At 54.0% G+C, this 25,042-nt stretch overlaps 1 protein-coding gene and 1 long non-coding RNA gene across 2 annotated transcripts; one reads left to right on the top strand and one right to left on the bottom strand.

The window, feature by feature from the left end:
• The first annotated feature begins 1,190 nt into the window (after positions 1–1,190).
• On the top strand, positions 1,191–15,319 carry LOC118664976. Its single transcript, XR_004970480.1, has 3 exons — positions 1,191–1,295; positions 2,846–3,008; positions 15,170–15,319. It is a non-coding gene; the product is annotated as an uncharacterized LOC118664976 (long non-coding RNA).
• A 3,077-nt stretch (positions 15,320–18,396) lies between these two features.
• LOC118649545 (T-cell leukemia/lymphoma protein 1A-like) lies at positions 18,397–23,363 on the bottom strand. The gene is made up of 3 exons (XM_036296757.1): positions 23,229–23,363; positions 18,807–19,052; positions 18,397–18,444 (listed from the first exon to the last, which is right to left on the bottom strand). Exons 1-3 carry the CDS (start codon positions 23,361–23,363, stop codon positions 18,397–18,399), a joined length of 429 nt encoding a protein of 142 aa, XP_036152650.1.
• Positions 23,364–25,042: the final 1,679 nt, after the last annotated feature.

Here is a 25,042-nt window from a genome sequence, read left to right as displayed (position 1 = left end):
GTGGGCGTGGTCTGGCTGCAGTGCACAGCCCTTATGTTTCACTTGTTAGTCTCTGCAGGGGCAGTGTGGGAACCCTAACTGGAGGACACCGGACGATCCAGGCCAGTTTGCCTGACACACGCGTGCAGGCGAGGACGGAACCTGTGTGGAGAATGTAGCACGAGCGTCAGGACCCAGCACGAGGCCTCGTCTGTTTGCGTGTGTGCGCGTTGCCCCTGAGCATCCAGCTGGCGGGGCTGCTTTGAAGAGCTGCTCTGTCTTGATGGCTCCCGTAGTAGCAATGGCTACTCGGTCTACAGTGAAGTCTCTCCTGTAGGTGCCCACGGCTTCTCGTGTCTCCATCTAGTGCCCGGCTCCCCCACAGCCTGACACTCGGTAGCGTTTGCAGAGGGAACAGCGAATCACGTTATCATTGTAACCCTTGCATCATGGCACCTTTGGCCCGTGTTCTGTGGGTTCGGGGCAGGTCACAGGTCACACCCACACTCCAGGGGAGGGGGCTGTGAACGTGAGGGGTGGGGATCACTGGGCGCCCATTTAGAAGCTGCCTCCACACTTTACAATCTGGGTTTCAGCTCCATTGCCCTCTGCCTTTGCATATGCTGTTCCCCTGCCTGGAATTCCAGCCCTCCACCTGTTCTCAGCTGAGGTCTGTGCTTAGATGTTATTTCTTTTGGGCTCAGCAGCACCCAAATTGGTGCTGCTTTCTTCCATCATAACACGTATCACCCTGCAGTGGAATTTTTCTATTTCATTGTCAATCCACCCTTCCCTACCCCCTTCCTCCTCCCCCGCACCCCCCCCCCCCCCCCCGCCACACACACACACACCTGCCACCAAGGCCTAATGTAGAATCTACACAGGACCTGGCACATTGTGGATGCTGAATAAACACTTATGAGCGAATGAAGCAATGGGCTCTAGCATGTAACCCAGAATCCTGACTCCCAGGCCTGGTCCCTGCCCCCTGCCCAGGGCCGGCTGTTGGACACCCGCTCCCCGAGCCCCAGGCACCTCAGTAACCAGGCTTGTGCCCTATCTGAGTCCCCTGACCTTGAAATAACTTTCCCCTGAGTTCCCAGGTGCACTTTCCTGAAACCTCGCTGTTCCTGCCTCCTCCGCCCGCTGCCCTGTAATGAGTTCCGTGGCCCTGCCAGGACTTGGAAGCTCATGACTAAGCCGGGAGCTGCCCATACTCCCCCAGAGCGCCAGATGGGAAGCATCAGCCCTGTCTCCGCTGAGAGCTGCCATGGGAGAGGCTCCTGGAGCTGCTAGCGGCCAGGGGAGGATGCAAGGTGTGTGTCTGCAGGAGGAACTGCTTCCTGTGTTACCAGGGGACACCGGGTGTCCCTCGCAGACCCATGCCCAGAGGCAGGGGTGCTGTGCGCACAATGGTTGTGACCTTCTGTGCTACCTCTTCTCCTTGGGGTGGTTAGAGCCATGGAGGGGGGAGGAGGAGGGAAGGCTCTGGACTGTCCACCGGGAGGCGCGGGAGCCAGGACGGTGCTGGGCAGGGTGGAGGCCGTCCCTGTGGCTTGGGAGGAGGCCGGGAAGGCTGGCCGAGTGAGTGCTGGGCAGCTGTCCTTCCCCTTTCCGTCACACCCGCCTCCTTCTACCAGCCGTCCCACCAGCCCGTCCTCCCAGATGGTCCTCCTCACGCTCTTCCACCATGCGGATGCCGACCTGCGCTCTTGCCGGGGCGCCCACACCTCCCTGTGGCCTCTGCCTTCTGCTCGCAAATCCTCCCGCTCATTCTCCACACACAACCGGCCGAGCTGCTGAGCCCACAACCCACTCCTGCTTCTGCTTGGTCTCTTGGGCCCTTGGCGGCTCCTGTGGACTTGTCACCACCTCCTCCCCTTGATGCTCTCCTCCTCATGCTTGTCCCCTCCAACACCCCAGGCCCACCCGCCCTGCACAGCCTCCAGGAGCAGCTTCCAGCCACAGCTGCTTCTGGGCACGTCCGCTCAGTGCCCCTGCAGAGAGGTCCTCCGAGACCAGTGGTAGGCAAACTGTGACTCGCGAGCCACATGCGGCTCTTTGGCCCCTTGAGTGTGGCTCTTCCACAAAATTCCAAATTCTGCGCATGAGCCACAAAGTTTCAATCACACTGTACGTGCCCACACGTGGTATTTTGTGGAAGAGCCACACTCAAGGGGCCAAAGAGCCGCATGTGGCTCGCGAGCCGCAGTTTGCCAACCACTGCCCTAGACCACGTGGCCTCGTGTACCGGCGCCTCTGGTCCCCTGCCTGCTTTCTTTCCCGAACCCTGGCCACATGCAGAATTCCACCAGCTGCTTTCTGTCTATCACCCGCCATCCCCACTGGCATGGCATTGATGAGAGGAGAGAGAAAGGTGACTCTTCCTGCACCACTGGCCCCCCCAGGGCTGTGCCCAGCACAACGCAGGGGCCTGGCACATCTTTACGGAACGAATTAGGAAAGCAGGTGATGGGAGGCCGAGGAGGGGGACCAGGAAAGAAGTCAATTTGGCACCTCAGGGGGTGGACGAGGACACTATCTCTCCGAGATCCAGTAACAATCCTATATAATAAAAGGGTGATATGCAAATTGACCGAACGGCAGAACAACCAGAACACCTGCAGCCCCTCACCCCAGCTGGCCCCGCCCCCGAGTGGGCACCCCCACCCCTATCAGGGGCAGGGCAGCTGGCAAACCATCCACAGCCCCTTGCCCCAGCCGGCCCACCCCCGATGGCCCCCATTGGGGCTGGACTCCACCAGTGCATGAATTCGTGCACCGAGCCTCTCGTAAGTACAATAACAAGGCCGCGGTTGTGTTTGGGTTGTGCTTTAGGTTATGAGATTGTTCATTTTATCCACAGGAGCTGGTTTCAAAGCACCAACCCAGGGAGACCCACCGAGGAAGCTGCTGCCTCAGAGACCCGAAGGCAGAGGAGCTGCTGAGGCTGGGAACAGGGGGCCGGAACAAGAGGGAAGGAAGAGGAAAACAATGCCACACAAAGACAAACCCCGCACGCCCCCATGGTAAGTGACTTCCTTGTTCACACTCTCAGTCATCCACGCTTGTCATGTTTTAGAGCTTTGAGCTACAGGAAAAGGAGTTCACAAAACTTGAGTCTACACAGAACAGAGGGTACTGGCCTGCATTTTAAAGAGAGGGAGACAGACCACGGACACAGCTGAGCAATCGCTCGCCTTCCTGGACGGAGGGTCAGGCGCTGAGGGAGAGTGAGTGGACGGAAGATCGTGTGCAGACAAACACAGTCAGAATGAACGGAGACCTCGCATTTCACAGTCCCACAGCCCAGCTAACAGGTAGTTGTGTGCGTGTTTTTTATATCCTCACCCGAGGATTCGCTTTTTGGTTCTAGAGAGAAGGGCAGAGAGAGACAAACACTGATGTGAGAGAGACAGGACCTGCTGCCTTCCACGCGTGCCCTGACCGGGAATCGAACCCGCAGCCTTTCAGCGTACGGGACGATGCTCCAACCAACGGAGCCACACGGGCAGGGCCCTGCTCACCAGTCTTGTCGCCCAGAAGGGCCGGCAGCTACTTCAGAGCGGAGACAACATTTTTGCACGGGATAAACCCGGGTCCAAGAGATTGCCTCCTGGTTTAAAAAGCAATAATAAAAAACAACAGTTAATTCGTCTCCTAAAGAAAGATTTCTATTTCTGATTTATTTCCCTCCTGCAGGCGGCGCGGGGAGGGGAGGTCACAACACTGCCGCCCACCATGGTTCCTGGAGACCCAGGGTCCCCGAAGGAAACCGGGGCTCAGAGAAGCTGATTAGCGTGCGAGGCATCCCGAAGCTAGTGTGTGTCAGAACGCAAACTCGGCTTAAAAAACAAAACCCACAAAAGAACAAATTCAGGCTCCAGTGTCCCCTCCATTTCAGCCCCAGAATGTCTCCTGGACAAGGCGGAGCTCGCGGGGCCAGAGGTTAAGTAGATGCCGCTGGGAGCCCGTGCCCTGGGGACACAGGTGCGGCTGGACTTGGCCATGTGACTGCCAGCTCTGTCCGCCCCTGAGGCCTGTGTGCCCTGCTGTGACTGTCAGCCCGCTTTCCACCCCCAGCACAGAGTCTGCAGGGTGCCCACCCTGTGCCCGCGGGTAGAGAAAGAGAGTTCGGGTTTGGGGATCAGACACCCTGGGGTTCAGATCCCAGCTCCTCCACTAACCTGCTCCGTGACCTCGTGACCTCGGCCAGGTGACCTGGGGCGGGGTCTCAGCCCTGACGCCTCCTCTCAGTTCCCGTGGGGACCTCGCAAGGCGGTCGCCTCTCTCCGCTCGGCCCAGCCTTTGGGTTGATGCCCGCTCTGTGCAGAGACCCAGCGTTCGCATCGCATCCTGACAAGGCCACCGCGGCTGCAGGGAACGACCCACTTGCAGCCCACGGCGTCCTTCCGGGTCGTCCAGATGCATCCAATGAAGAGCCATTTGAAACCACAGCCCAGGAGCCCGAGGGGCGAGGCGGGGCGCCCCATGCACGCATGCGCAGGACGCTGCCTTCTGCAGGGCTGCTGAGCGCCAGGTGCACAAAGGAGCGCCGCCGCCAATCGGATCTCACCACCCACCTGGGCAGGTGCGCGCCGAACCGGGCCAGCCAAGGAGCAGCCCTTCCAGGAAGACACAGTTCGAGGCCCGGGCCCTCTGTGCGCAGGCCGCTCTGAGGTCACCGCGCACTCAGCGCCCAGGCCTCCGCCTGTGCTGTGAGCGCCTTTGTTTCCAAGTGCGCTTCCCCCGAGGTCCGCAGGAAGGGGCGCGGAGTGAGTGCCATTCCCAGCGCACCTGTGGGTGCGGTTGCACTGGGCGGAGCTGTTTTGAACCAGGTACAGTGGGGCCTTAACTTACGAGTGTCCCGACTAACGAGTTTTTCGAGATACGAGCCATCTCTCAGCCGATTTTTTGCTTTGAGTTGCGAGCTAAAATTCGGGTTACAAGCCAGCTTCAGATACCCCACCGCTAGTTGGCGCAGCGAACGTCACAGTGAACGCCACAACATCAGCCCAGCATCACGTGTCTCACCCGTTCAGTTTTTGACATACGAGTAATTTGAGTTACGAGCTCCGTCACAGAACGAATTAAACTCGTAAGTCAAGGCCCCACTGTACTCCCAGCCCTTCCTTTGGTCCCGCCCGACACTGGGACACAGTGATGAATAGGAAATAGTAGCCGACCTTCCAGCTCATTCTCTCCATGGCCCGAGGCCCGACCATGTGCCCGGCTTCACCAGTGTTCTTATTCCTCACAACAGCCTCACCAGCTGGATGTCGCCTTGTGTTATAGCCGAGGAGTAGGAAGCTCAGAGGTCAAGTACTGAGCTGAAGGCCAGGCAACCTGCAAGGGCTGACGCCAAGCTTCAGGGTCAGGGTGTTTCACAGCGAGCCCCACATTGTGCAAGTGCTCGGAGCTGCCTTTCGGCCGCGGAGCCTGGGCCAAGTAGGTGGGAAGACAGAAAGCCCTCAATCTTGTCCAGGCCACGTGAGCCCACGTGCCGAGACTCAGGGGTGGGGAACCTTTTTTTCTGCCCAGGACCATTTGGATATTTACAACATCATTGTTGGGCCAGAGTTTAAATAGATGATGCCCTTTGTTATCAATTTAAAAATTGATACAAAAGTCTCAACTTAAAAAAATGAGCCTGCTCTATTTGGCCAGACATTTCATTAGCCCACTCCGGATGCCTTGGCAGGGCCAGACCAAAGGATTTCACGGGCCTCATACAGCCCGCCGGCCAGATGCTCCCCACCCCTGCCTAGTCAAGGCCGAGGGAGAGAGGCTGTAACCGAAGTCTGCGCAGGACGGTGGGAGACCAGAGCCTGTCTGCCAGCGGCTGGACACGTGTGCTCCTGGTTCCCTAGCTCCTTTGCAAATGGAAGGGATTAGTGTGGCCGGAGGGATGGGCACCCTTGCCGCCCTCTCTCTCCATGTCTATGGGGAGGGAGAGGAATGGCCGCCCTCAGTGAATTCAACCCCAGTCCTCCTGCAGCCAGGCTCTGCCCGGAGGGATGGTGCCACTGTCCCCTCCCCACCCGCTGCTGCTGGAGCCGAGAAGAAATCAATAATGGAGACGGACGTGTGCACGGGCAGGCTGGGCCCGGCGAGCGGAGGGATTGTTGCTTCCTCCATTTGGCTCTGGATGGTCCTGTCCTATGGGGGAAAATAGCTGTCCTTGGGAGAAATGCCAGTTATAGGTCTGCTAATAAAAGAACTGGCAGCTCACAGCCCTTGCCGATGAGGAAACTCCCACTGGAGAGGCCAAGCTCACTCTGGGCCAACAGACTGGAGCCCATCAGACCAACCGCACCCATCCCCCACCCCCTTCCCAGGCTTGTAAGATGGGGCACCACCCGGCTGGCTGAAGCCTGCACCCAGCTCTGAGAACAATCCGGCAGGAGCTGAGGACCCTGGAGGGACTGGTGAACTGACAGCAGCCATTGCCGCCTGCGGCTGCTGCTTCCTGAGAGCACCTGCTGGTTCTGAGGCAGCTGGACCGTGCGGAGACTCAAGGGATCTCACACCCATGGCTCCCCCAGGGCTTTGCACAAAGGGAAGCAGGTGGGGATGCTAACAGCAAAGCCAAAGCCCCCAAAGGCAGACAGAACCTCCTGCAGCCTCTCTGGGCTGAGACAACGACTTGCCCGGCTCTTGAGAGCCTCGCCATAGAAATAGGGCAGACAGGAGGCAAATAGACTGGTTCTTATTAGAATTGAAACCGAACGATGACTCAGCCACAGTTATTGGAGTTAAGCTGTTCAATACTTCACTCTACCTGCTCCGCAGAAGAGAGGGTTAACTCCACCTGGCTGGAAAGAAGACATTATCTGGAGCAGTGGTTCTCAACCTTCCTAACGCCGCAGCCCTTTCATACAGCTCCTCATGTTGTGGTGACCCCCAACCATAAAATTATTTTCGTTGCTACTTCATAACTGTAATTTTGCTACCGTTACGAATCGTAATGTAAATATCTGACATGCAGGATGTATTTTCATTGTTACAAATTGAACATACTTCAAGCATAGTGATTAATCACAAAAACAATATGTAATTATATGTGTTTTCCGATGGACTTAGGCAACCCCTGTGAAAGGGTCGTTCGACCCCCAAAGGGGTCACAACCCACAGGTTGAGAACCGCTCATCTAGAGCCTTTCCTGTACTTTTACCACAATATTTGCTATTTCTTTAAAAAATTACTCCAAAACAGACAGACTATGTACTAACTGAAAACCAAGAGAAAAAGCAGGCAACAGAAACAGACCTACTGCTAACCCAGAGTTTTCAGTGTGATCTGGTCCAAGTTTATCCAGGTATCAAAAATGTCCTTTAGTGTGCCGCGCCAGCACAGCCAAGGGTGATCCCGATGGGGGTGGTGAAAGGATTAAGCAAAGACAGACAAGAGAATGGAAGCTGGGTCTCGGTGGGACGGTGCTCCCTGATGAGGAGACAGAGCCCACAAGCCGTGTCTTTATTTTATAGCAGATACCACGAGGCACAGTAGGGGCGTGATCACGTTGTTTACAGCATTCTCGTGAGTTCCAGCCCCACTCAACTACATGCACCTGAGCTCTAGCACAAGGCACGTGGGGCCACATGTTCGGACCACAGGTTCAAGCTCACAGCTATAGCCGTTGGCTATAATTGTGCTGGGAAGGCTCTGCCCTCCAGCTGGGACTTGCACGTGGCCACGAGGACTGTGCCTTCTCATTAGTCCGAGGCTTGAACCTGTCCAAACACTGTAGCCTCGCCCCCTATATCCCCCTTTACTTTTGTTTTTAAACACGCCCATTTATATTATCCAAAAAACCAAACTACAAACATGGTAACGTTTTCAGGATATCTTAGAGTCCTTAGATTTAGCTCCGCAAGATTTTACAGAAAACTGACAGTTCACCAACGCTAGCATAGCTTCCACTTGCTTTTCTAACATCTGCTTGGCCTCAGTCGCCATCTTCTTCAGCTGAATCCATGCCGATATCTCGCCGATGCAAAGATGTCGTTGATGCAAAACTAGTCCCCTGGGTCAGGCTGTTTGGACGGTTGACCTCGGCACTGAGTCCACACCAGTCCCAGTCACATCAGCCCTGCCTGGTCCCTTCTCAGCCTCTTTCTTTAGCCGCTGCTGCATGGAAATGAGCAGCCCTCGGTAGCTGGAGACCTCTGAGTCTGGGGTGTCACCCAGACCCAAAGTCCCAGGGAGCTATCAGGTCTCACAAGCAAAGATAACCAAAGCCCAAAAACAATGCAACTGCTGCAAGAGCTTACAATCTAGGTCTAAAACAAAAATTACTTCCTTAACCATCAACCACAGCCATCTTTTACTTTATAGTAGCTTAAACAAAAGCTAGATTTCTACCTTATTTTGTACCTCCTAACTACTTATTTTCTACCGCTTATTTCTACCACTTATTTCTCTATTTCTACAGCTTATTTCCTACCACTTGTTTTTTACAGCTTATTTCCTACCACTTGTTTTCTATTTATTTCTCTACCTCTAACTATGAGCTATGAGTAGGCCTGGCTGCCCTTGCCCGAACCTTCCTGGGTTGCAACCCCTGCTTAGTTCTCTATTTCTACCGCTTATTTCTACATTTCTACCGCTTACTTCTCTATTTCTCCATGCTAACAGCCATAAACATGGCTGAAGGAGTAGCTTCCGCTCCTTGCTTTTCTGCTATTTGCTGGGCCTCAGTTGTTGGCTTCCTCTTTGCTGTTATCGGGGCAACTCTCAGTCCCTTGAAGGGAGGGACGCCGAGCTTCTCCGGGTCCATGGTGATGTCGCACACACCGTTCTGGCACCCAAACTGGCTGTACTGCTCCTTCTGGAAAGATACAAACACAACCTCTTCTCCCCCTTTTTGTTTTAGTAATTGCATTTTAAGAGTACGATTGGCTACTAAATCCTGAAGGGTCTTCCCCAGCCTGCCTAGCCTCATGCAGAGACCCGTGGAGTGGAGACAGAGATCCCACTCTTGTTCTTGCTTGTTTCGAAGGCGCCTGGAGAGGCTTACGAGTAACAGTAAGTGGAGTCGGCAGCCTCTGGTCACTCTCTACCATTTGTCTTACGTCTCCTGCCACATTCATCCATCCCTTTTCGGGAAGGGGCTCTAGGTAGTCCCGAATCACGGACCACAAACTGACAATAGAACCAGGAATTTTCTCTGGGCCTTCAGCTATCTAGCAATCTCTAAGTTGTCTCCGCTAATTTCTACCTTAGAAATTTAAAAATGCTTCAATTAAGCCTTGTCCCCTGTTTTACACCGAGCTGATTTACCACACTCGGCTCCGTAGCTTGCTTTTGTTTTTTGGCCTTCTTACCTTACTTTTGCTTTTTAATCGTATTCTGTGCGCGCCTTGGAGCCTCCTTTCACCCGACCACTTTTAAATTCCCCCGAACTCAGGCCTGTTCGGGCGCCACTTGTGCCGCGCCAGCACAGCCTAGGCCAGCCGTGGGCAAACTACGGCCCGCGGAGCCGAAAGAGCGGAGGGTTCTCTTGCTCTCCCCTCCGCTCCTTCACCAGCAGCAGTGTTAACATGTATGAGTTCACACAGACACTCCATCCATGCTTTTGTTCCGGCCCTCCGGTCCAGTTTAAGAACCCACTGTGGCCCTCGAGTCAAAAAGTTTGCCCACCCCTGGCTGGGCTCACACTGACTTCCCCTCACTGTGTCTCTCGCACAGTAATACATGGCCGTGTCCTCGGTGGTCACAGAGCTCAGCTGCAGGGAGAACTGGTTCTTGGACGTGTCTCTGGAGATGGAGGTTCGGCTCTTGAGGGCCAGGGGTGGGCAAACTTTTTGACTCGAGGGCCACAATGGGTTCTTAAACTGGACCGGAGGGCCGGAACAAAAGCATGGATGGAGTGTTTGTGTGAACTAATATAAATTCAAAGTAAACATCATTACATAAAAGGGTACGGTCTTTTTTTTTTTTTTTTTTTTAGTTTTATTCATTTCAAACGGGCCGAATCCGGCCCGCGGGCTGTAGTTTGCCCACAGCTGGCCTAGGGTGATCCCAAGTGGGGGTGATGAAAGGCAATTAAGAAAAGACAGACAAGAGAATGAAAGCTGGATCTCGGTGGGATGCTGCTCCCTGATGAGGAGACAGAGCCTACAGCTGTGTCTTTATTTTATAGCAGATGCCACGAGGCACAGTAGGGGCGTGATCACGTTGTTTACAGCATTCTCGTGAGTTCCAGCATCACTCAACTACATGCACCTGAACTCCAGCACAAGGCACGTGGGGCCACGTGTTCGGACCACAGGTTCAAGCTCACAGCTATAGCCGTTGGCTATAATTGTGCTGGGAAGGCTCTGCCCTCAAGCTGGGACTTGCACGTGGCCACGAGAGGACTGTGCCCTCTCATTAGTCCAAGGCTTGAACCTGTTCAAAACACTGTAGCCGCGCCCCATAATTTAGGCCAGTGGTCGGCAAACTGCGGCTCGCGAGCTACCTGCGGCTCTTTCATAAAATACCGACTTCTGTGCATGGGCCACGAAGTTTCAATCGCACTGTACGTGCACGCCCGCACATGGTATTTTGTGGAAGAGCCACACTCAAGGGGCCAAAGAGCCCCATGTGGCTCGCGAGCTGCGGTTTGCCGACCACGGATTTAGGCCATTACAAACAATTCAAACAATATAATACATTTCCTAGCAACCTTCAAATAGGTTACCCAGAATATTTTTATTGGAAAACACTAAAAGTATTTCCCATTCCTACACTAAATTAGGCGTGCAAAAAATCCTGGACAGAATATATTAGTAAGTTTTCTCAAAGCGTAAGAAAAGTGTTCAGTGGGAAAGGAATAGATTCTCCGAACAACTTAGCCATGGGTGGGGTAGGACAACTGGAGAGTGAGCATCGCTTTCCCTGTCTAACGTGATTACAGTAGCCCCCCTTATCCATGAGAGATGTTTCAAGACACTCCTCCCCCACCCCGCCCCAGTGGATGCCTGAAACTGTGGATAGGACCACACCCTATATCTACTATGATTTTCCCATACATGATGCCTTTTCTTCCTCCCCTCCCGCTGGCCTGTCCGCAGTGGGCTCTTCCTGTATTCCTATATCTGCCCCGGCTTACCCCATCAGGGTGAGAAGGAAAATGGGGGGCAACTTTGGCTGCTTACAGCCTAGTTCAATATCTAGTTAAATAGTAACCTTACTTCCCCATTCTAACTGACTGAGGGGAGCTGCAAAGCCCACCCGAGGGCCCGCCACAGAGGATACATATACCAAAACCTCCCCACCTTGGCAGTTCAGGCTTTGGGTCAAAATCCGCTGGCCCAGCAGCGCTGCACCGTCAAGGACCTTTCCTGGCTCCTCTGGTGCCGGCTGTCGTCCTCTGGGGCCATTTGCCACAACAAGGGCACATCCCTCTGCGCTGGAATGTGCACCACGGGGGCTCCTGTCTGCCGCACCAGGCACAGGAACGAAGGCCAGTGGGACAGATGGATACCGGGAGCCCGACACAGGACAGGCTCTGGCAGCATCTGGGCCGCACCACTCTGGGCAAGTAACCACGTCTCCGAGCCTGTGTCTTCACAAGGGCAGTCGCTTCTTCGGAGGGCTACGAGGAGAGTAATCTGTTAACCACATATCGCACTAACATGTACACTGCCAATACTTTTTAGTCCAACTCCCTTCCTTGACTGAGGAGGTGACTACAGCGCAGAAGGGGCTGGTATCAAGTTAGAAGGCCGTTGGGACGAAAACCCAACCTTGTGACTCCACAGCATCCCGTACCTTTGGACTCTCACCGCCAACCAGTGGGCAAATGACCTCCAGCCTCCCATACTGAAGCAACTGCGTACATTTAAAAATACTAAAGGCGCAGAGGCGGGCTGGAGGGGGCAATGGGGGAGAATGGGGACACATGTAATACTTTCAGCAATAAAGTATTATTTAAAAAATAATAAAAAATAAAAGTAAAAAAATTTTAAAAAATACTAAAAACTGGGATCAATGAAATTTAGGATGTGGTATTTACTCTTCTCTGTCTTGAAGGAAAGGATTATCCAGAAATAGGAGAATAGAGAGGCATAAGACACACATTTTATTCTGTTCTTTATGTACAAAGACTTTTAAGTAGCTACAGAGCTTTCTTGCGCGTTTACCTTTTTCTTCTGTGGCACTAGCACCAGCATCACCTCATTCTTAGAGCCTGGAGCTGACAGGGGTGGGGTGCTTGTCACCCTGTTAAACAGTCTCCAAGGAAAGTAGAAATGTTGAAAAAAGGCAGTTGTGACTTGGAGCAAAAACCAACCTAGTTATTTGTGATTATATGTCATGTTTTTTTAAGGCCACCCCCTCAGTAAGCCAACGGTGCGTGCTTGTGCGGGTGTTGTTTTAAACAGAGCGAGTCGTATTGTTCCTCAGCTGCAGACCAATAGCCATTCTGCACCTCCTGTTTAAATTGTATTAATTAAAAGAACAGGTATTGTGTTTGCTTTGTCCCTCAATGTTTTTTTTGTGGTTATATTTTTTAAAGTAGTCACCTTTAAAAAGTGTTTTTGACTTTTCTCTCGAAGAGTGCTGTTAATGCCTGGCTGGCGTGGCTCAGTGGTTGAACATTGACCTATGAACCAGGAGGTCACGGTTCAATTCCCAGTCAGAGCACATGCCCAGGTTGCAGGCTTAATCCCCACTGTGGGCCGTGCAGGAAGCAGCTGATCAATGATCCTCTCTCATCATTGATGTTTCCATCACATTCTCCCTCTCCTTTCCTCTCTCAAATAACAAAAAAACATATATATAAAAGAATGCAGTTAATGATACTTTCCATGAAATATAGGAAGTATAAGGAGGCATACTGAAATGTGTTGCATCTACTGTGTGCCAGGCACTTTACGTGGGTTAGCTGAGTGAATATTCAAAGAACATTGCGAGGCAGGTGAATGTACCTACCTTATTACAGGGGAGGAAGCAGAGGCTCTGAGATGTGAAACACTGTGGGTCTGAGTTAAAAGTCCACTGGGATTCATCCAAGCGTGTTTGTTTTCCAAGTCTGCCCAGCGATAGGCGGTGATGGAGCCAGCCACGCTGCCTGCTCTAACCCTGGCCTGCTGCTTGCCAGCTACGTTAACTGTGGGCGAATTTCAGAATCTCTCCAAGCCTGTTTTCTTATGTGTAAAGGAGACACTATTACAGCGGTTCTCAACCTGTGGGTCGTGACCCCTTTGGGGGTCGAAAGACCCTTTCACAGGGGTCGCCTAAGACCATCCTGCATATCAGATATTTACATGACGATTCATAACAGTAGCAACATGACAGTGATGAAGTAGCAATGAAAATAATTTTATGGTTGGGCCACAACATGAGGAACTGTATTTAAAGGGTCGCGGCATTAGGAAGGTTGAGAACCGCTGCTCTATTATATAATCCCTCTTGGAGGGTAGATTCTTAGCAGGGCACCTTCTTAGCCAAGTAGCTTATTCTCAGTCCTGGGCGACTGGGCCCTTCTCCTGGCCTTTGCTCACCCCTGGAGCACCTGCCTTGGGCCTGACTGTAGTAAGAGTTCTTCCGTGGGGTCCATTTATGCCAACTCTCCCCCCTTCTTCCTTCCTCCTAACTCCAACACTCTGAGTAGGTGCACTAGGAAGAAAGGAGGCAGAAAGAGAAAACGGAGACCCACATTTGGTCACAGCAGCTCTGCCTCCTAGGGAAGACATCGAAGTGACATCGAATCAAGAAAAGCTAGCCCCGAGTTAAACAGAACTAGTTGTTTTGCATAATAAAGTAAAAATGTTAGCCTTTCCAGGATTAGTTTTTCCAAGGGGGAGGGGTCAGAGAGGGAGGGGCCCAGAAAGATGAGGTGATTGCTTCCCGGGAAGGGGAGGGATGCTGCTCTGACTTTTTCAAAATGAGTGCCTAATACCCCACTTTAAGGCACAGTCTGAATGTTAACCCACAAACCTCCCCAACCCTCAAACTTGACTCCATGCCCCGGAGTCTGTCACCTGCAGCCCCTGGTGAAGAAACCAGAGTGGAGCCCAGTGTGAGGTGGGTGATGTGTATGGAACACGGATGAGATGCATGGAGATCAACCAGAATCCACACTCAGTTAGCAGATGCCGAGCTTTGAGGGAAGGGGTGAGGTGGAGAACTGTGAGACCCCCACTGAAATCCCTGGAGAGGCAGTGAAGGGTGATATGAGGTGGGTGAGGGGTGGTCAAGCTAAATTATATCCTGTCTAAAAGGATAGAGTGCCACAGCTGATGTATAGATCACAGGACAAGGGATTTCACGATGAACCAGGGGGGATTATCAAGTGATGACAGAGTCTATTATTCTTCTACAAGATATGCTACAGCTGTGTCTCTTCCAAGGTGAAGGTTTCCTGTGGGTATTCATGGCCCTTGAGGGTTAGAGGATGAATAGAAATGAGACACTCAGTAGAATCCAAACAGAAAGGTGGGGTAGACATGGCTTCTTGTGTCCTTGGTTAGTGGGCTGATGAGACCGGTGTTGAGGGGAGGGAGGCACCATCACGTCAGAAAAGCACCAGGTAAGTTCCCTAGATTTCAGCATCCAACGTTGAGTTTATAAAAGTGTGATTACTGAGAAATGCAAAGGGCTCTCCCATATAACGGAAATGTTCAGTGTAGTAGTTTCAAGGGCTGTTGACTTTTCACCTCAAGACCATGACTGGTCATTATAGTAAAGGATTTGTGGGCACATTTCCTTGGAAAATTTTCTCACTTAAATTTGTAACTAGGAGGCTCACTCACCAACCCCAGGAGAATCTACTCACTGACACTGAACTCATTGGACTAGTTCAAGTTAACGCATCTGGTGTAAAGAGATAGGAAAAACATCTTTTAGAATTAGCATATCTCTAAACAAGGTTGTTTTATAAGCAAAATACAATGACATTAGCGAAGTAACTTCAAAACACAAGAAGGATCAGGGCAAGGTGGTGTCAATGGCATTGTTTCCAACCCCCTGAAATCACTGCAAAAAACACACAGATCTACTAGGAAAGTATCAAAATGATTTGAGAGAAAGCGATGGGTATAGAAGACAGGCAAAGAAGATCCAACATATGCATAATGGAAGCCAACCCCCCCAAAATACTTAAAAGTAAGATAGTGCAGAAGAACAAATATAAGCAACTATTATAGAAAACTTTCCTGAAAACAAAGAAACAAACAGAATGACTTGAATCTGTATATTTGAGGAGACACAATGTTCCTGGGACACATGACCAGAACAGTCACCTCCAAGGCACTGTCTACTGAAACTACTAGACCTAACAGAACAGAAATCCTTTGGCCAAGTAACTTATACGGCATCAGAATGCTACAGAATACCTTGAAGCCGAAACATAGTGGAGTAAATGGAGGAAGAGCCACCCAAGAAAGAAAATGTGAGCCAACCATTTTTTTATCCAGCCTAGGTAGCCTTTTGACTACCCTGCCCAACTTGCTACCAGGTTCCCCGGTTCTGTTTCCTTTGAAGGATCTTGCACATTCCAAGTTCTTGTTCATCTTTTCCCACAATGAATGCTGCATGAGAGCAGGACCTTTGCTTTGTTTGCTGCTCTGCCTGCAGCACCCAGTGGTCAAAGGTTTCATAAACAAAAGAAATGTCACCAGGACTGTCTCAGTCAGTTCAGGCTGCTGCGACAGAACACAACAGACGGGGTGGCTTAAATAACAGGTACTTATTTCTCACAGTTCTGGAGGCTGGGAAGTTGGAGATCAAGGTGTCGAGAGATTGGGTGTTTGGTGAGGGCCCGCCTCCTGGAGTAGAGACAACCACCTTCTCACTGGGTCCCCGTGCGGCCTTTCCTTGGTGCGTCTGTGTGCAGGGGTCTTTCTCTCTCCTCCTCTACTTAGGAGCTCCGATACCATCATGGGAACCCCACCCTCATGTCCTCATCTTACCCTAACCACCTGCCGAAGGCCCCACCTCCAATGCACACACTGGCAATCAGTGCAACAACATGCGACTATGGGGTGGGGCTCAAACAAAAGCTTTCCTCTTCCTGCGCCTAACACGAGGCACCTGGCTGAGCTCTGAGGCTCCCCTGCTCCGAGATCCTGATGTTCTGTCCCTGAAAGGGGTCTGTCTAGCAAGAGCCCCAACTAACCACACGCTTATACTGCAAAGCGCCGTGCAGGCGATGGGGTTAAAACAATAGGTGCACAAACCTGTCATGTGTGGGGCCCAGTGCCCGCCCGGTGCTGGGTAGGAAGACTGGCACCGACAATATAAAACAGGAGAAGTGGGGTTTTTCTCCTACAAAGCTCTTACCACATATTTGACAACCTACAGGAATCATTTCCCTCTCTGGGCTGGAGCTAGGGACTGAAGGCAGGCATGTGTGGGAGGGGCAGTATTCACTCAGAATGGGCTCCATTTACTGGGAGGAATCCCTTTGTAATTGACTTTTTCTCTTCTTTTAAAGACAGAGAGGAAGACAGGAGAGAGAGACAGAAACATCAATCAGCTGCCCCTGCACGCGCCCTACTGGGAGTTGAGCCCACAGCCTGGGCATGTGCCCTGACCAGGAATCAAACCTCTTGGTACATGGGACAGATGCTCAACCAACTGAGCCACACCGGCCAGGCAGGAAGCATCCCTTTGTGATACCCAGGGGACTGCTTACCTGCTCAGAGGCAGGGCAGCTGATCCTGAGAAGGAAGCAGGAGGGACCCAGCACAGGGTGGGCTGGGCTGTGACTACAGGTCATGGGAAGTGGGAAAGCGACTGTGGTTGGTCTTGGGTGGCTGGGGACTGTTTCAAGGCAGAGAGACTCCTGCCGGGATTGCGAGCGCCCATGTCAGGACAGCCTGGTGAGAGCCAGCACAGGAGGAGACCGCTGGCTGGGCGGCGGGGGGAGGGGCGGGCCGGGCAGAGGGGGTCTTGAACACCAGGACTTGCTGGCCAAGACTCTGAAGTGACTTATTCCAGGGGCTCTCAACTCCAGGAACCCTGGGGTTCTGGACATTTGAATTACGTGGAAACACTTCCAGCCCCATCTCCAAAGTGAACGGAATACGCTTCTCTCGTGGGTGCCGCCCCCTTGCCCATGTCCTATTTGGTGGCTGACGTTCTCCCTTCTCACCACCGGAACCTCCGGCCGGACAAAAGCTGCTTCCGCACAAAGTTAGATGAGTTGTCTTACATTTAATCGATCAGTATTACAAAGTGTTCATGCTACATACAACCTCATTAACATCCAGGGGTGTGGGTGCCTATAAAAGGGGGGACTCCTGACCTCTGTCCTATAGGGGGGCTCGCCGGCCTGGCCTCCTGCGAGGTCAGGGGCTGTGGACGCTTGACCCGCAAGCTTCCGAGTGCTGAGCAGGGAGCCCGGCTCCTCCAGGCCTTCCCGTGAGCTGCGCGTGAGCCTGCGTGGCAGGTGGGACTTTGCAGGCATGGCCGCGAGCAGGCACACGCCACGGGAGAGCTGACTCAGCGCTCGGGGCCTGGCCTGGGCTCAGGCGTGTAGGCCCCGCTGCCTGGCAGCCAGAGGCGCACAGAGCGGAGGGAGGAGAAGGAGAAGTATCCCCGTGGGTAGCACAGAACATGAGTGACTGGGGAGGGAGGGACACAGAGAGAGCGCGCGGCCACAAACCAGCAGGCAGCTCAGAGACCGGGGACAGGTAGGGCCTGGGCACTTGGAGCCGGGCGCTCTCGCGGGCCAATCTGCCCGGGAGGTGGAGGGAGGGGCTGCAGGCAGGTTCCCGTGGGCCCTGGGCGGGCTCATCCCCTGCCGGCCGTGCCCTCCGGCGGGGGTGGCAGACAGAGCAACGGGGCTGGTAAAAAGGAACACAGAAGCATGGACATCCCCACTGCAGGCCAGCGGGACTGCGGCTCAGGGCACAGGAACAGGAACCGCAGGACCTGCGCCAAAGCAAGGACAAAAGAAGACAGTCAAAGGCAAAGCGACCATCTGGTGGGGGTGATGCAAGGGGGGGGGGGGGGCGGCAGGCTGGAGGGCAGGTGGGGACGGAGCTGCTGGGGCGAGTCTGGCTGGGAGCCTGGTGGGCAGGGCTGGTCCCCATAGGTGAGGCCGGGGTCTGAGCCCGGGCGGATCATACAGGGCAGGCGGCTTGGTGTCAGACCTGGATGTGGAACCTGTTTCTGTGACCTGGACAAGCCACGTCCCTCCTCCAAACGCAGCTGTGCAGCCTCTACCCCCCAGCTCCGCTGTGATGGTCGGGCGACAGCGCCGGGCACTACCTGTGAGGCGCTCTGCAGGTGTGTGCCCGCTGCTAAGGGGGCTGCTGAAAGTTACTGGCTCCCAAGGGAATAAGGGAGAGCGCAAGGGTCCCCAGCCCCGGGGGCCCTCGGAGGGCAGCAGAGTTGGGGGGGAGGAGGGGTGCCCCTCCTTTCTGACCGGCCGCTCTGACTCAGGTGTCGGGCCCCACAGGTGCTCACCACGCGCGGCTTGCGCTACGGGTCTGGCAGCTGCTCAAGGACCATGTCCTCGACACCATTGATCTACGGAGAGAGAAGGGAATCAGAGACGCGGCGGGTCCCCTCCACCCCCGGCTCCCGGCCGCCCGCCCCAGAGCAGCAGGCAGGCACCTCAAGGGGGTCCCAGGTGCCCCTCCCACCAACCTCCACCCCGGGATGCCCACCAGGAGGCCCTCTAGGGCCGAGGGGACTTCAGCTAGAGACCCAGAAGGTAGTCTGGCCATTCAGTTCTAACCTCTCTCTAATCTGATCCTTTAAAAATCTACAGTTGTAAATTCCCTCCCCCTTTTTTTGTTTGTTTTGGTTCTTGGTGCAGAGGCCAGGCATGGGGACCGGGAGCAGGGCCACGGGAGAGGAGCGAGGTCCCGGGCAGGGCACACACTTGCCTCGATGTGGTACACGATGCGCCAGAAGCTGGAGTCGGAGGCGCGGTACCGCCTGCCAGGGTAGAGCTGCCACATGAGGGGCAGCATGCTGGGGGGCAGCCGGCTGGGCTGCATGGCCTCCCCGCGGGAGACCTCGATCTGGCGCATGAGGACTTGGAGGCTGCTTTCTGTCTGGAGAGAAGAAGGGGGCACACCTTTGAGGCGCCTCCAGGCACAGCTGGCCCCCGAGGTGCTGGGAACCGGGCTCTAGAAGCCCCACCCCTTCAGCCCCACATGTCCTCTCAGGCACCTGGCTGCTGGGGCGGCCAGGATGCTCACGGGTAAGACACCCGGACAGGGCCACAGAGGCCCACTTCTTCCTGGCAAACCTCGAGTTGCCAGGGCGTGCCATGGGGCCTTGAGCTACCTTCCCTTTGTGGTTTGGTGCCTGTTTCAGCTGATGTGGGACTTCCTGTGATTTTTCTTTGTCATACGTCTCCTTTCATTTTTTTGAAAGTATATTTTATTGATTTTTTATAGAGAGGAAGGGAGAGATAGAGAGTTAGAAACATCGATGAGAGAGAAACATCGATCAGCTGCCTCCTGCACATCTCCTACTGGGAATGTGCCCGCAACCAAGGTACATGCCCTTGGCCGGAATCGAACTTGGGACCCTTCAGTCTGCAGGCCGACGCTCTATCCACTGAGCCAAACTGGTTAGGGGCATATGTCTCCTTTTAAACAAGAGCCCCCAGGCCCCAGGATCCGGGACAGACCACTTTTCGCCACCCCAGCACTGCCCCTTGATCATCACCTCTCACCTGGACCACTGCAAGGACTTCCTAACTCGCCACCTGTCGGACATGTGCCCCACAATATCAGTCCCTGGCACAGCAGCCGGAGGGGGGGATGTGAGGCATCCAAAAAACACATCATGTTTCTCCCTGCTCCACGCTCTCCAATGCTCCCCCATTGCAGGCAGAATGAACTGGAATCCTGACTGTGGTCCACAGGCCCACGGAGCCAGGCCCGTCTCCCTCCTCTCCGACTGTCTGTCCACCACCTCATCCCTGTCCCAGCCACTCAGGCCTCCTCACTGTTTCTGGGACATGCCACCCTTCAGGGAGCACTTGCACCCGCTGTCCTCTGCCAGGAACATTCTCCTCCGATCTACGCAGGCAAGGGTGGGGAATGTGCCCTGACCGGGAAACGAACCCGTGCCCTGGCCCTGCCAAGGCAGCAGGGGTGAGGTAATTAAATGTCTGACCACATATAGCAGGCTCTTTTTAAAGTTGATAATTTTGCATGGCCTGCAAATGATGTTATAAATATCCAAATGGCCCTTTGCAGAGAAATAGTTCCCCACCCCTGGCTTACACCTTTCTTCTAGGCAGGGATCTGCTGAAATGCATCTATATATATATAATTGTCTAAGCGACAGGCTGATAGGCCAGTAGCTATGATGCACACTGACCACCAGGGGGCAGATGCTCAATGCAGGAGTTGCCGAGCTGCCGTCACTTGGCAATAGCGGTTCGCACCCGGAACCAGAGAGGAGGGAGCCCGATTCTGGGGTGTGTCACCCGAGAACCGCCCTCTCACAATTCAGGACCCCCTGGGGGATGTCAGAGAGCCAGTTTGGGCCCGATCCCCGCAGGCCAGGCTGAGAGAGCCCACCAGTGCATGAATCCGTGCACCGGGCCTCTAGTGTCTTCTCAAGACAGATTTCAGCAAAACCCAACTCTATGATATACACAAGGGGCACCTCAAACAGAGTTCTGAAAGGGTTAAATACAGTGATGGGCAAACGCATGACAGGCAGATGCAAATTCAGACTGTGGAGGGTCTTGCTGAAGACCCACACCCCGCTGGCTGTTGCCTCTCATCTCACTTCAGTTCCCCCGCACACTTACACCAGCCTCCATGACCTGGGGGCCTTCTAACCATCAGGACGATGCCAGCTTCACATGGAGGGGGCTTCTGTCACACTCACTACAACCCCCTCAGCCCAGCATCATGCTTGGCACAGGCACTAGGTACTCTTGCCCAGCCAGCATGGCTCAGTGGTTGAGGGTTGACCTATGAACCAGGGGGTCACGGGTTCGTTTCCCAGTCAGGGCACATGCCCAGGTTTGCAGGCTCCATTCCCAATAGGGGGCCTGCAGGAGGCAGCCGATCCATGATCCTCTCTCATCATTGATGTTTCTATCTCTTTCTCCCTTCCTCTCTGAAATCAATAAAAATATATTTTAAAATACAAAAAGTCCTAGGCACTCTTTTTTGTTCAATGACTATTTTTTTCCAAAGTGGAAATAGCTTTTTAAACTTTTCTGTCTATGAAATAATTGAAAACTCACTGTTAAGAAGTAATTCAGCTCATCCTGCAAGGTGTAAGTGTGGAAATCACTATTCTTACTACATACTACATTCTTCGTGTGTAGTCTCCCCTGTCCTTCCACCATTTTCAGTTTGCTTATCCATCTTTTGCTTGTTGCTTCAAGTAAACTTTTACATGTTAAGAATACTGGGGACCCCATCCTTTGGCCAACCCATTAGCAACTCCTGACCCCATGGTTTGCTAATGGGGTGTTTTGTGCAGAATTGATAATGATTATGCAAAAAACTCTGCTTTGTGGTTTTGGTGCCATGTTGAGGATATTCCCCAGCTAGAGATTTTAAAAGATAATTCACTTAAATGTTCTTCATATAGTTGCATTTAAAAAAGTAAATATTTAGCTTGATTTTTTAAAGTATGTATATGTATATTTTGCAAATTTCAATGACACTAAAGATGCAAATTTAGATGGTGGTCAAGAGCCTGAAGTGCCAACCCCATTACCTAACCAGCAAGCAGTACTTCTTCGGACAAGTTTACATTCTTATGCCTCAGTTTCCGCCTCTGTAACATGGCGACACCGTCACCATCAGTGCCTTTTTGCTGCTTGCTATGATATTACATAAATGCCCAATATTATACATTTGAATTTTGCTTTTATACATTTTTACTTCAGTTTACATATGGAAAGTTTCAGCATTTCTCACCTGTTTCTTGGAGAAAACACATACTGATGGAAAGTATTGTAAGAGAGAGACTCCTTTTGTTTGGTAATCCTCACCTGAGGACATTTTTTCCAGAGTGGGAGCGGGAGGGGGGAGGGGAGAGAGACACATGATTGGTTCCTCCCACACACCCCCCAGCCCTGCAGCCCAGGTACATGCCTTGATCAGGAATTGAACCCGAGACCCTTTGGTGTGCAGACTGACGCCTTAATCCAGCGGTTCTCAACCTGTGGGTCGCGACCCCTTTGGGGGTCGAACGACCCTTTCACAGGGGTCGCCTAAAACCATCCTGCATATCAGATATTTACATCACGATTCATAACAGTAGCAACATGACAGTTATGAAGTAGCAACGAAAATAATTTTGTGGTTGGATCGCAACATGAGGAACTGTATTTAAAGGGCCAGAAGGTTGAGAACCACTGCTCTAATCACTCTACCACACCGGCCGGGTAGGAGATGTATTTCTTTAAGAAATGTTAACATGAACTGAAGTCCATCTTAAGTCATCACACATAAAACGTTGATTCAGGACGGGCGGTTAGACTGCTATACTATCTGCACACGTTCGTGGGGTCTTTCTCCCCAAAGCATCAAGGAGGAATGAACTACCCCAAACTCTAGGGCAGTGGTTCCCTAACTTGGTTGACCATATCTGCCCAGGGTCCCTTTAAAACACAGATTTCTGGGGCTCCCCGAGGAGGCTCCAATGACGGACCACGTGTGTGAATCACTTTAGAGCAGCGGTTTTCAACCTTCGCCATCTCCCGGCCCACGCACTACTTACTGAAACTCTGCAGCACACCGCGAAACATTTTTTGCCGCTCTGACACACACACACACACAAAATAAAGGCACAATCTTGATTCTTTCGCACCGGACGGCTGCGGTTGAGTTGGCTGTTGTCAGGGTTTTGACAATCTGAGGGCAAAGAGGTCGCGCCCCTGACAGACGGGCCGGGTGCGCGCGCTTTAACCACTCCTGCCGCCCACCCGGTGCCGCGGCACACCGGCTGGGAACCGCTGCTTTAGGGCTGTCATTCCCATTTTACAGGTTAGGACTCCGAAGCCCAGGACATTCCTCTTTCACTCAAGATCACAGTCACACGCTTCAGAGGCGCGGGGCCCCATCCTCTGGCCCGCACCCCGTTTCCCACGCCCCTCTCCGGCCGGGAGAGCGCCTCACCCTGCGAGCGCAGCTCAAACTGGTTTCACCTGGGAGCCGAGGCGCCGGGCAGTCGGCCTTCCAGTCCCGTCTCCACGCCCCGCTGCACCCAGGGGCTCCCGGGGGCCCGGAACCGCCTGGGGCGTCCCTGGCACCCAGGGCCCCGCGGGGTGCTGACACCCCGCTGCCCTGCCTGGCGGGGCCCCCAAGCAGCCTTACCTCCATGATGATGGGCAGCCAGGTGCGGTCATTCTCGTCCACATACACGTTGGGCCGCCAGATCCACAGGTGGTCGGGGTGCAGGCTCCTGCACGTGGTGAACGGGCACTCGCTCAAGGCAGTTCTCCCACTCATGGCACCTCCGCGGTGTGGGTGTGGGTGTGGGAGCCGGAGCAGGAGCGCAGCCTCGCAAAGCCTCTTGCTTGTGGACTGGACGCGGGCGGAGGCTTTATAGCGGGCGGGGCTCGGGCGCCCCCCAGCGGTGGGGCGGGAGGCGGGCGGGGCGCGGGCAGTTAAGGCAGAGCGCAGGCGGGGCCCGGGGGTGCAGGCACTATGGGGCCACCAGCGGGTCCTGAGCGCTGCGCTCAGGCCTGACTTGCGCACGGGGACCCTGGCAGCATCCAGGAGCACAGAGCGAGCCCCCAGACCGGGGCGTCCTCAGGCCCCCACCCTCCCTGATGGCGCGGTACCCCGGCCTGTGGCCTTGGCCCTTCTTCTTTACGAGGTGCCCCCGTCATCCGCCTCTGGGACCCCACTGTCTGAGTCAGCCACTGTGTGTGGCCGGTCAAGCCACACCCCAGACCGGGACTCCAGCCTCTGCTTGGAACTCCCAGTCCACGCCACGCGCCCCACCTCTTCGGGGACAGGACAGACCTGGGCCAGCCTGCACCGGGCCGGGTTCAGGACGTCACCTCCAGCCTCGGGTGTGGGCGTCAGAGTCCATTCCCTCGGCCAGTGCAGCCCCGAAGCCCCCTCCCACACAGAGGGCATGCCTCTTCCGCCCGTTGCTGGGGTCACCCCAGAGCATTGTGAAACCGGGGTGAGGAAACACGGCCTGCTCTTCACAGACTTTGAATTCATGAGTGAAAACATTGCACAGAATAAACACTTCAAAGGAAACCCTCCTCTCGCCCCAGGACCAGCGGGTTTGAGAAGTCCCAGGGTTACCGGGCCAAGCTGTCGCAGCAAACAAGCAAAACAATGTTCCTTCGTTAGGCAGTGACGCGGGCTCGTTAAGGCAATTAAGGAAATGAAGAACAAGGAGAACCTTGTCAAACCCGCTCCGGCCGCATCGCCCACGCCAGGCTGGGAGCTGTGGTGCCTCAACTTCCAGCTCTTTCCTGTCACTCCCACGAGGCCCCGGGAAAGGAATCCGTGGTCTGTGGAAAGGCGGTGGAAGGGAAAGGGAGCCGAAGAGCTGGCCTCGACAGCAGAGGCCCGCCCGGCCGGTTCCCACGAAGGCTCTGCGTGATGGAGATGGGATTGGATTCACCAGGGACGTAAAAATAGGAGACAAAAGCCAAGTAACGTTTGGGGGGGTGGGGGGGGGGAGGCACCAGCCCCGCAGAGCCCCAGGGGCGTTAGGACTTAATAACATTCCGGTTGGTGGCTTTCACGCTGGTTTCCTCGTTGATTGTTTTTAATTCCAGACCCAGAGAGCCACTGCCTAACTGCTCTGTGGGGCAGGTCTCAGCCCTGAGCTCTGAGGACGCAGCACCAAGTCCAGCTTAAACCGCCTGCTGGGATGGCCAAGGGAGGGGGCACCCAGGAGCCATGGGGCCGCCGACCAGCACATCCGTGGCCCCGGACCGAGTGCCGCCACCGGGGCTGCCGATCTCATCGGCACCTGACCTGCTCTTCTAAATCGGCCTCAGAGGGGCAAGCAGCGGGACAGGAACCAGACCCGGCGGGCGGCCGCGCTGTGCGTGTTCTGGGAACGTGGCCCCCGCCTTTGCAAGAACAGTATTCTCTGCGGTTTCACACGAGGGCAGGAGAATGCGTCGTTCTTGGGGAGGACTTAGGAAATCGTGTGA

The sequence above is a fragment of the Myotis myotis genome, unplaced genomic scaffold (genome assembly GCF_014108235.1).
Source record: "Myotis myotis isolate mMyoMyo1 unplaced genomic scaffold, mMyoMyo1.p scaffold_m19_p_1, whole genome shotgun sequence".
In the NCBI taxonomy this organism is placed as follows: domain Eukaryota; kingdom Metazoa; phylum Chordata; class Mammalia; order Chiroptera; family Vespertilionidae; genus Myotis; species Myotis myotis.
This window is presented reverse-complemented; position numbering and strand designations above follow the sequence as displayed.

What these genes read in the sequence shown, in the direction of transcription:
- LOC118649545 (XM_036296757.1), bottom strand. Translation starts at nt 23,363, where the DNA reads ATGAGTGGGAGAACTGCCTTGAGCGAGTGCCCGTTCACCACGTGCAGG. An exon ending in GGCTGCCCATCATCATGGAG is followed by an intron (nt 19,053 to 23,228) that starts GTAAGGCTGCTT and finishes TGGGGCTTCTAG; the next exon opens with AGCCCGGTTCCCAGCACCTC. An exon ending in GCATCGTGTACCACATCGAG is followed by an intron (nt 18,445 to 18,806) that starts GCAAGTGTGTGC and finishes CTCTCTCCGTAG; the next exon opens with ATCAATGGTGTCGAGGACAT.